The sequence below is a fragment of the Schistocerca gregaria genome, chromosome X (genome assembly GCF_023897955.1).
Source record: "Schistocerca gregaria isolate iqSchGreg1 chromosome X, iqSchGreg1.2, whole genome shotgun sequence".
In the NCBI taxonomy this organism is placed as follows: Eukaryota; Metazoa; Arthropoda; class Insecta; order Orthoptera; family Acrididae; genus Schistocerca; species Schistocerca gregaria.
In genome coordinates this window covers 534,010,084-534,022,695 of record NC_064931.1, presented here as the reverse complement: position 1 = coordinate 534,022,695, position 12,612 = coordinate 534,010,084, and the positions used below count along the sequence as shown (strand labels likewise).

Sequence of the window (12,612 nt, the reverse complement as noted above, 5' to 3'; positions counted from 1 at the left end):
TGACAACTTCACTGGATATATGTGACTAATTCATAAGTCTGTTTTTTATACGGGTTATTTTGAATCACGTGCAAAGAAATTTGCAAATAGAAGTAGCTATGAATATTATGACAAGGTACCAAAAATGTGCTGGGATTTATATCGCATTCTTTTTGGAATCTTGTTACATTCTCTCAGAACATCAAATGTATCCACTGTCAGTTACAGAGTGTATGAATGATTTAGAACTAAACCAGAAGGAGGTATTAAATATGCTGCATTAACAAATTTCTCCAGCAGCTACTGTGCTTCATTTTGAAGTTTATCGTTCATGTGAAAGTGTTTCTGTAAATTGAATCTTTGGTTAGAACATTGAATTTTGTACCTTATATTGAGATTCTTTGGACATATACTTGATACTGTATACTGGACTCAGGTGGCTAAGCAGAATAAAATTCAGTAATGAATGATACTACAGATATGTTCATTTTGATGTATGTTGTAAAATGTCAGTGAACTACAACATCTACTTGAAAAGGTTATATAAAATATGATAGAAGCTAATCATACAAATTAATTATGAAATCAACAGGCACATGCATAATGCATTTTTGTAAATGAACAAAACTGAAAACAATTTAGATTTTATGAATTTGATTTGAAGCCTATTAAAATACAACTTTACAGTATATGTTTTGCTTAACAAGCCATTTTGCCATTTCAAAAGACAGCTGACGAGCATTGAAATGCAACATAAAGATATGTCTATGAGCTTGTAGAAATATACTTCAGCTAATACAGACCCTGCAAGATTGTGCTTGCTCACGGAGACTTAAAATTGTGTTTCCAAAAGCTTCCAAATCAGAAACAAGTGCCTCGTGCTTTTTGAGAAGAGCCTCACTCGAATCTTCATCCTTTCCATAGTCAGTATTACACACAATTGGTTCCTTCTCTTTCATCCATGATTCTGCTTCATTTGCATCTGCAAAGTACTGATGTGCTTGAAGTGAATCTTCCAGATCTTGTTTCCTCTGAAAATTAAGCAAATAGATATTTGCAAATTATTGGCAATTCTATTTCGAAACACAGAAGAATTTTTCTATTCCTGTTTTAGAAATGTCCATGTATAGTACAGTCAAATATAAACCGTCTGCTTTACCTGCAGAGCTTTATCTTTTAGTTGTGTCCAGTGATCATTTAGGGTTGCAACCCTCTGTTTTATTTCATCACTTGCAAAGTGTCCCTCATCCAGCATTTGCTGACCTGACTGATACACAGCAGTTATACGATTTTCATGATTATTAATTTCTGCTAAGACAGCCTGATGTTTCTTGATAAGATTCTGCACACCAATAAGATCACGACCTAAAAAAAAAATTTAAAAAAATAAAAAATTATATATATGTATATTTATGTGTATATATAGTGTCTCTGCGATTTGTTAACATAAAAAGGCATAGTTGATACTGTCACATAGAAGAATGTGTAATTAGCTGAATGATAAACACTAACTTTGCTTAACGAAGGTTAGTTCAGTATTTGCACATACAAGAGCGAGGAGCTAACCGCCTTCGGACAGAACACATGCAGTATATCTACAGCTACAGAACATTCTGTACAATGATTCTTGACATTTGTCGATACTTCTAGAATGTCCTCAAACCAAATATAGAAATTAAAATTGTACAGTCTAGGTTATTTTAAACTCGTGACCCTCCATGCAACAATTGTGTCACAACCACTACACTACAGTGCTACTCAGCTTCTTCTGCGACAATATGAATGCAATCAGGTGAGTATTAATACTGCCTTGTGTGTATCATTCAAATATCTTTTTGCATTAACATTTGTAAGGTTGAAAACAATAGTTTGAACAAGTATAAGACCGATAACCACAAGTAACAGTAAATACAAATAGAGTTGTGTGTTGTAAAATGTGACATTCAATTGCAGTAATCAGTTAAGAGAAATAAGATTTATCAGAAACCTGATGTAGCAGATAACTTTTTTTACCAATGTAATACCTGTTATCCTCCTCCCATGGCCTAACATATAACTTATTACAATTTGACTCAACTATTAAACGAATTGCATGCATACTGAGTATCGCCCCAGTTGTGTGACTGGATTCATGATTTCGTATCAGAGAGGTCCCAGTTCATAATGATAGACGGTAAATCATCGAGTAACAGAAGTGATATCTGGCGTTCTGCAAGGTAGTGTCATAGGCCCTCTGCTGTTCCTGATTTACATAAATGTTCTAGGTGATAATCTGAGCAGCCCACTCAGATGGTTTGCAGATGATGCTGTAATTTACCGTCTAGTAAAATCATCAGACGATAAATTCCAATTACAAAATGAGTTAGAGAGAATTTCTGTATGGTGTGAAAAGTGGCAATTGGCACTAAACAAAGAAAAGTGCGAGGTCATGCACATGGGTACTAAAAGAAATCGGATAAATTTAGGGTATATGATAAATCGCACAAATCTAAGGGCTGTCAATTCCACTAAATACCTAGGAATTACAATTACGAGCAACTTAAATTGGAAAGACCACATAGATAATATTGTGGGGAAGGTGGAACGAAGATTGTGCTTTGTTGGCAGAACACTCAGATGATACGCAAGTTGGGGTGGCAGTTACTGAAACAATGGCGATTTTCTTTGTGGCGAGATCTATTTACGAAATTTCAATCAACAACTTTCTCTTCCGAATGCGAAAATATTTTGTTGGCACCCACCTATGTAGGGAGAAATGATCATCATGATAAAACAAGAAAAATCAGACATTGAATAGAAAGATTTAGGTGTTCCTTTTTCCCCATACGCCATTCGAGAGTGGGATGGTAGAGAAGTAGTATGAAAATAGTTTGATGAACCCTCTGCCGGGCACTTAAGTGTGAATTGCAGAGTAACCATGTAGATGTAGATGAACACCGATGTTTCCAAACTTTAATCTATACTGAGTTGAAAAATGTACACTGGTTTCTGGATCAATGGTGGAAGAGAGAGATAAAATATTGTGAAGAAATTTTATTGTCAAAATCAATTTAAAAAATAAATAAATAAATAAAAAAATCGAAGCCTGTTCTAAATACAGGTATATATTTCAACAATTAAGAGAGAAAAATTCATATAGCCACTGCTCTTCCATGTTTAACAATTAAAGACTCATTTCTCATTATACAAGCTCGACAAATAACAATTACGATGCAAAGTACACTGCTAGTTATAGCCAGGAGAAGGTAGTGAAAAATGCGTGGCACATGCTGAACTGAAGACTGAAACAATTAATTTCCTTACTTTGTAAATTCTTCCATGAGGGAAGAGTGGGGAGGATCAATGAAAAGGTAGAGAGTTAGAAGGTATGAGGAAATTACACACATACTTCATTGAAGATAGAAAAACTTCTCTGAAATTATGATGAAGCCTTCTGAAGATTCTCTGGATCAGCAATAGTATTCTCTGGTCATTTGAGAATCATATAGGAAATCCTTTCCTGACATTAACTAAATCCGATGAGTTGTCTACTTTATACATACTTTCTCGGCACAGCGAGAGGGAGGGAAGGAAATATTGCCATTAACTGACACTGAGTATAACTCAATACCACATGCACATATGATCTCTGTTGAATTTGCCTGAACTGAAATGAAACATGAAAATTTGACAATTATAGTGTATACAACAGACCAAAAATGAAAACTACTTTAATTTTATTATTTTGTGAAACCACCTTATATCAGAGTCTTAACACACACATCATGCCCAATGTACAATTTGCATTAGCTTCAACAGCAAGTGTCAACTAGAGCAAAACACTTTTGATATTCATAACCTGCATCATCATAATCATAAAGATTTTATTCAGATATGCACTTTGTTCCACAGAGGTTTCTTTAAAATAATTTTTATGTGCTCTCAATCCTTATTTAACACCTAATTTTGCCTTATGCAGTGCAACTTGTATTGCTGCAAGTGAACTGTTGCAACAGTTGGGGCGGTGTTTGTGGTGGTGGTGGTGGTAGTAGTAGTAGTAGTAGTAGTAGTAGTAGTAGTTCAACAAACAGCAATAGTCCTAGTAATTAGCCAGTACCTTTTAAATAATGCCATACACATATTTAATTTCAGAGGGAGGGCATTCCACACAAATACAGCTACTATAATGCAACACCTGTAATACTGCAGTTACAACAACATTTTATGTACACTCTTAACTTTCATTACAAAAACAGAGTTCTGCAAAATTACTGCACATATTTAAAAACTTAGGCAGTCCTTTTCAAAACTAAGTGACAGTCACAAAATATACTAAAAACTATTAACCTCTGTTTGTAGATGCAGCTACTGGTTCCTTCTCTCTTATCCATGCTTCCTCATCTTCGATATCACGGAAAAGTTGCTGCACTTGCAGTGAATCAAGCAGGCGTTGCTTGCGGATGTTCATTGGACGTTGCAATGCAGAGTATCGTTCAGTAAGTGCAAGCTGTAATGCATAAACATTATCATTGAATCTTATACAGCACACTAGAAAACTACAAAATGTATCATTGTGTTATACTGTATATTTATTGAATATCACAATACAGCGTATGTTATAACGTCCACAGAGGATTTTGAAAACTTGTTTTAGAAAACAAGTATCGGCAGCAGAAACACAATCAACATCAACAAGTATAACCACCATTTTCCAGTAAAAGGAACATAAATTTATAAAGATTTAAAATGCATCAATCTAAGGACTGTGATAGAAGTGGAACATCAACACAATTGTTTTAGCTCTCCATAACAACATGGAACAACAATAACTGTAAATGCAAAATAGAAAGAAGGCAACTGGTGCACAATTAAAAACAACAAATAATAGAAGCAGGTAAATAATCACAAAACTGATAAATATCACAAAAACTTAAACACAGCTGTATTAAAATGCAACCAAGAAATGAGAACTGGCATGGCACAAAATGGTACCAATGCAACTCGAGAAGCAGTAAGCACAACTTTTAGTGTTTTAATATACACAAACTGAATCCTTAATGCCTTTCTTATAGCTAGACCTTTATCCGTTAACTTTGGTTTAACTCTATGTGCAAATTGTGCAGTGATAGAAACTTTTGTTTTCAAAATTAATGACAAGTACTGACAAACATCTAAAATAGGGTGAGAAACAAATTCTGATTGACAATTAGCGCCCATTTCATAGATGAATGTTAATAAATACCACAAAAATGTTTTTCATCCAATCTATTTTTATTAAATGGGATATCTGTGTCAGTGACACACTATCATATAACAGATCATAACATACACATAATTTACTGGAACAAATCAAAACAGAATAACTGAACACAGAGTTGTGAAATGCCAGAATGACAACACTGACAACAACTACAAAAATAAATACACTAACAAAAACAAAATTTTAACATCAAGGAGGAGTTGTGAAAGATAAACAAAAGTTTGTAGGCATGTGTGTATATCTGCGCTAGTATCACCACTCGCAATGAGGCTGCAAATTAGGTTTGCTTTAAATATGTGCTGTAACAGTCACGAGTGTTAGTTACCTTTGAGACTGGACATAGTCAGTTGCTGTTAGTCAATAATGTCTTTAAGGTGACAAAGACACCACTATCAACATCTCACTGAGTTTGAGCGAGGTCATGTAATAAGGCTATGTGAAGTTGGATGGTCCTTTTAGCGATATTGCAGAAAGACTCAGCAGGCAAGAAGTCACTGCAAATGATTGCTGGCAGCAGTGGTCGGGGAAGGTACGGTTGCAAGAAGAACAGGCTCCAGACGGCCATGTGGCACTACCGAGAGGGAAGATCATTGTGCTTGACGTATGGCTGTGGAGCACCACTCTGTATCTGCAGCAGCAATTCAAGCAGCTTTAGGCTCCACAGTGTCAAGTCAGAGGTCATTGGAGGATAGATTGAAGGTCTGTTGTGTTTTCTGATGAACGCCAGTTCTGCCTCGGCACCAGTGATGGCCATGTGTTGGTAATGAGGACAGGTGATCTCCAGCAACCAAGCTGTCTGCGGCCTAGACACACTGGACCTACACCTGGAGATATGACCTAGAGTGCGATTTCGTATGACAGCAAATTTGTGCATCAGTCTAGTGATTCAACTCTCGTACTGCCATTCATGAACAGAGTTTCATGGGATGTTTTCCTGCAGGATCATGCTTTTCCACATACTGCTGTTGTAAATTATTATGCTCTACAGAGTGCTGACACGTTGGCTTGACCTGCTCCATCACCAGATCTGTCTCCAATCGAGCATATGTGACAACTCTACCATCATCCACCACCAGTATTAACCATTTCCGTATTGACCGACCAAGCACAATAGGCAAGGAACTGCATCGCACAAACTGACATCTGGCACTTGTACAACATAATGCATGCATGTTTGCATGCTTGCATTCAACATTCTGATTTTTATTCATGTACCAACATTTCAAATTTACAATAGCTTTTCTCATACTTATATTAACCCGTGATGTTGCAGTTAATCACTTAAATATGTTACCTAGACAAATGTATTCTCAAAATCTCCTCAATGTACATCAATTATTTCTTGCGTTGGGATTTTTTTTCCATCTATAAGAATTTAAAATAAAAATATTACTCATCTCTCTCAGAGCTATACTTCCTTTTTCACTATAGAAAGAGAGATTGGTTGAGGATTGTGGAAAAGGGGCATTGGGGAAGGGGAGTCATGTCACTCAGACCCTTGGCTGAGAGCAGATCACCCATTGTGGTGAGGAGGAAAGGAAAGAACGAAGTATCTTGCTTTCCCTCATCTCTACAACACTTCCACCTCACAACACGTGTGTCGTCCTCACAACCTACAATCTGAATGGCTTGCCTCTCCTTTCCATATTTCTTTGTGCAATCCCTCTTACCCACCAGGAGGAGGAGGAATGTATATTTTAGAAAGCTAGAAGTATTAATTTCTGTTTTATGTGATTCTATCTGCAGCAGGAAGTTGCTTCACCTAAAGATAAGCACTGGCCAGCATTTTAGTCATGCTGTAATTTGAACCATTTTCTCAACTGAACTTTGTTTTATTTAATATAAAAATTTACTTCATTTTAGAAGATTTAATAATGGGTAAGGTGTCAATCACAGTCAATTAGGAGAAATTGACATTCACCTGGAATGATTTGAGAGATCCATCATTTTCCCAAGTCAAAGATGGTTGGATCAGGTAAAAACTCCTGCTCCTCCTATACGTGGTCAAGCTTTTATAATTCCTTGTGCATTTTAAAGACGTGTAATTGCAACAACACCATCAGGGACTACTCACATATGAATGGTACTGTCCCACTGCACAATTAAGCTGACAAATAGCAACCCTGCAGGAAATAAAAGGAGTTTACCAGAAGAAATATCATAACTTCAGTTGGAAAATCTGTAGTTTGTCATCAACAACCCTCAGTTCTGGAAGCATATACAAGATGTATGTTATAAAGCATCAGAGCTCTTCTGATCAATTGAAGATGTACCGGAAACAGAGACCGCGCCCTTGACTTGCATTCACTGAATATATGCTGCCAATCACAAATGACTTAAGCAAGTGAACGGGCTGCAATGTTAGTGTAGGAATTTTTAGCGTGTTAAACAGAACCTACAAGAACTTTATGAATCAACACAATGTACTGCCTGAATGGCTCCTTTTTTAGATTATAAATCTTTTTCCTGTTTGAAGACAGTATCAACTATTACCCCTTAAGATATAAAAGAACGAAAAATGTGAAGTAAATAAGTTTCAGTGTATCAGTGATGATGATGATGATAGTAGGTAGTTAGAAAACTGTAATTGTAACTACATTCAGCTACTGCAGGACATGAATATGTAACTGCTGCTAGTGATGTAGATCTGTGTCACTAACTGTGCCATCATTGTAAGAAACTTTAATATCAGAACAATAAGGATTGTGTTTAACAATACTGTTTTCATGTTATTCACAGATACATTTATCCTACTTACAATGTTCAAACTCTTAGCCACTACAGTAACAATTCTAAAGTTCTACATCTACATCTACATCCATACTCCGCAAGCCACCTGACTGTGTGTGGCGGAGGGTACCCTGAGTACCTCTATCGGTTCTCCCTTCTATTCCAGTCTCGTATTGTACGTGGAAAGAAGGATTGTCGGTATGCTTCTGTGTGGGCTCTAATCTCTCTGATTTTATCCTCATGGTCTCTTCGCGAGATATACGTAGGAGGGAGCAATATACTGCTTGACTCTTCGGTGAAGGTATGTTCTCGAAACTTTAACAAAAGCCCGTACCGAACTACTGAGCGTCTCTCCTGCAGAGTCTTCCACTGGAGTTTATCTATCATCTCCGTAACGCTTTCGCAATTACTAAATGATCCTGTAACGAAGCGCGCTGCTCTCCGTTGGATCTTCTCTATCTCTTCTATCAACCCTACCTGGTGCGGATCCCACACTGCTGAGCAGTATTCAAGCATTGGGCGAACAAGCGTACTGTAACCTACTTCCTTTGTTGTCGGATTGCATTTCCTTAGGATTCTTCCAATGAATCTCAGTCTGGCATCTGCTTTACCGACGATCAACTTCATATGATCATTCCATTTTAAATCACTCCTAATGCGTACTCCCAGATAATTTATGGAATTAACTGCTTCCAGTTGCTGACCTGCTATTTTGTAGCTAAATGATAATGGACCTATCTTTCTATGTATTTGCATCACATTACACTTCGCTACATTGAGATTCAATTGCCATTCCGTGCACCATGCGTCAATTCGCTGCAGATCCTCCTGCATTTCAGTACAATTTTCCATTGTTACAACCTCTCGATACACCACAGCATCATCTGCAAAAAGCCTCAGTGAACTTCCGATGTCATCCACCAGGTCAGTGTTTTCTGTCATTAGCCACTACATATTATTACTGACTACGTTATAAGCTTTCCTCCACATCATGCTTTCTTTCCCAAGAGATTGTGCTGCCTGCCTGCAATTACAGCAACTGCCAGCTCCATTAATAACATGCAATAAAAACCAGACTAAATACATTGTAACTATTCAGAATGAATTTTCACTTTGCAGTGGAGTGTGTGCTGATTTGAAATTTCCTTTTAGATTAAAATTGTGTGCTGGACCAGGACTCAGGCCTGGGACCTTTGCCGCCTCAGGCAAGTGATATACCAACTAAGCTACCCACGCACAACTCACAACCTGTCCTCACAGTTTTCCTTCTGCAAGTGCCTCCATCTCCTAGCTTCCAAACTTACAGAAGTAGTTCTGCAAAACTTGTAGGTAACTAGAACTTCTGTACAAAAGGATGCTACAGAGACCTAGCTTGGTCACAGCCAGGAGGGATTGTAAGAGCACCTGCCTGTGGAAGGCAAAGTGCCAGATATGAGTACTAATCTGGCAGGAAGTTTCAAATCAGCACACACACACTGCTGCATAATAAAAATTCAATCTGGAAACAATGATCCTCACAACCCATTGTATCATAATAAGGTACCTCATCAGTCATTCATTTCCGAATAATTATGAATATAACTTTAAATATGTGATTTTTTATTTGTATATGTACGTCTTCATTAACAGAAGTTCATGAAGCTGTTTTGGTTCCTTTCAGCATGGAAGCAACGAGAAACTTGTGTGAGAGAGTGATCATGTGTGTAAACAAATGGTTCTTTTCTTACTTCTGACTATAAAATTGCCTCCTACACTAAGGTGTCACTTGAGCAAATTCCTTCCTGTATCATCAATAGCATCTTCAGAAAACAAGCCACATCCATGAAGTTCCAAAACTGAAGGCAATCTTCAGGCCACAACTACTCCAACGATGGGGATTATATAACCCTGCCTTCACCCTTTCTTCCCAACCTAGGATGAAGCAAACTACATCTGCATTTTTGTCATCATCTTTGACATTCTGCCCTTCTCTTTAATGGTTTCAGCCACTGTTAGGGCAGCAGCTGCAAAATTAACTGCATCTTCCATGTGAAAAATGCTGCCCAAACAAGAAGATAGACAAAAATATGCGTTTCCAAGCAAGTGTTATGATATAGAATTAACAGTTGCACCCATAATTCAGTACCGTAATAACATAATTCCATAATAAGAACACACTGTATTTTGACACAAGAAGCAAATTTTAAAATGGCAATAACAGACAGAAAGGTTAGAGATGCACTCATATGAAGGTTTCAGGTGTAGAGCCGCACGTCCCCTACTGCGCTGTCCCATCCACAAGGAAACCTCCACCACTACCATTGACCGCCATATACAGCACCATCAGCACAGCAGGGTCCAAATAATTTTCTGCGCACTCTACCAGTCAACCATATCATGTTTACGTATCACCCATAGTTATTCCCTCCAAAGCATACCAATTAATCAACTCCCATTTGTTGCAAGTTGCTGTTTATATATGTTCACAATAACTGAGAAACATACTGCACAGTGTTTCTTTTATTAACAAGCTGTAAAACCAGTATTATTTACAGATATCATTTTGATGTTTCAACAGTTGGAGAGATATAACAGATACAAAAGAGGAAACAAGATAAATAAGGGACATTACCTCCTTAGCTTTTATATTGTCGGCATCAAAATGTCCTCTTTCCACAAACTGTGCTGCAGCAACACGAATGCCTTCAATACGATCTTGATGCGAAGCAACGTCTGCTTCCAACAATGCATGCTTCTTCTGAAGATTCTGCACACTTGTCAGATCCTTAAAAGCAATTTAAGTTTTGAAATTATTGTATATAGAGTAATTTACCGCTAGCAATAATAGTATTTTACTGACACACAATCACTGAAGCACATAAACTACAAATCTCTTTTTGGAGACTTTTTGGCAACACCAACAACAAATATCTGTGGTAGAGTAAATACGTTAATTACTCTACAACTTTTCTGATCTTATCTTCTGCCATAGCAGTTTTGTAGTAAATGAGTGGTGACTTACAAATGTAGCAGCTATTTTTGGCAAAATTAATGCACATTTTTGGAGAAATTAATGTCTAACAAATTTGTTGGTGTGGCCTTTATCTGCAATAAGTGCATAAACATTCATTTTATAAACAGTAAAGGGGTTATAGATAAAACAATAATAAAAGAGTTTTTACTCTCCAAAATAAAACAACCTCGAGGAATGCTGCTTTTTGGAAAAAATTCAAAAGTTCTTTTTGTAAATTGGTTTTGGCTTATTTGTCTTTTGGTTGTATTAAACTTTCAACAAATGACAACTGATTGTGTCGAGATGTGCTTTTGCGATTTAAGGTGTTCCTTGATATTATCTTTCTTTTTCCAACCAATTTATTGATAGCAAATCTGTAGATCGCTGGTTTCAAAAAATTAGCATTAAAGCCCTAATTAGCATTTTATAGAGATATTCCCTGTACATTCATAGCTGTGCAATCCAAACTTGACAACATTACAGATAAGAGCTTACAAGATGCTTAAAGAAGAAGTAGAACTGAAATTACCTCTAAGCACTAATTCCAAGACATTTCTTGGAATGGTTGCTGATGGAAATAAGTGAATCTATACAAATTTAAATAAGATGAACAATTTTGCTTGCCAGTTGTTACCAACTTTAGCTAGCAGACAAACATATACATTTCTTTGATCCAGGGCACCACATTTCTAACATGCGTGTGTTTACACACACACACACACACACACACACACCAACCATTCAATTGCTCAAAAATTGATGTCACAGTTCCTCCGAGCCATAATCTGTATGTAGGGGTCATCCACTGCAGTAGTAGCCTTGGGCAGCCTGAGCGAGGCATGCCATCAACAGTTCCTGTCTCTCTGTATCTTCTCCGTGTCTGGACAACAACACTTTGCTTCACTCCAAAATGCCTGGACACTTTCCTTGTTAAGAGACCTTCCTGGCACAAAGTAACAATGTAGACGCGATCGAACTGCGGTATTGACCATCTAGACATGGTTAACTATAGACAACATGAGCCGTGTACCTCCTTCCTGTTGGAATGACTAGAACTGATCAGCTGTTGGACACCCTCTGTCTAATAGGTGCTGCTCATGCATGGTTTTTTACATCTTTGGGCAAGTTTAGTGACATCTCTGAACAAAGGGACTGAGTCTGTGATACAATATCCACAGTCAACATCTATCTTCAGGAGTTCTGGGAACCGGGGGGATGCAAAACTTTTTTTGATGTGTGTGATATCAGTCGTCAAAAAATTATTGCTGTTTTTCAGATGGTGTGGTTAGGCAGGATACTAGAAACACATCTTAAATTGCAGTAGCTGAATATTTCTGACAAGCGTGATGATTACTTTCACAGCTGTGCACTGAACATTTCATGTGTTAACTGGCTGAACACATGTTCCATCAAGAATTTAGATTTTTCCATAGAAAATCTATTACTGTGAAATTGCTCAATAACTCACTCCATACCTTTTTTTAAAGCATAATTATACTTTTTGCCATCATTATTGCAATAATTTGAAATATATGAAAGAACTAAAATCAATATGAGAAACTAACCTTGAAACTTTGTTCAAGATATACCAAATAAAAATCTGCCAGTAATATTTTTAATAATGACATAAACGGCTGGTCTTCTCAGCCTGAAATTTTTCTAATTGGCTGGT

At 37.0% G+C, this 12,612-nt stretch overlaps 1 protein-coding gene across 2 annotated transcripts in view; it reads right to left on the bottom strand.

Annotated features, from left to right (window-relative positions):
* The window catches only part of LOC126299173 (spectrin alpha chain), a 124,164-nt gene that overhangs the window by 59,082 nt on the left and 52,470 nt on the right, over positions 1-12,612 (bottom strand). For both annotated transcript variants that reach the window (XM_049990938.1, XM_049990939.1), the window contains exons 15-18: positions 10,560-10,712; positions 4,306-4,465; positions 1,139-1,344; positions 783-1,010 (exon numbers count right to left, since the gene is read on the bottom strand). In XM_049990938.1, coding sequence (XP_049846895.1) covers positions 783-1,010; positions 1,139-1,344; positions 4,306-4,465; positions 10,560-10,712 — 747 coding nt within the window. The remainder of the gene's footprint in view (positions 1-782; positions 1,011-1,138; positions 1,345-4,305; positions 4,466-10,559; positions 10,713-12,612) is intronic.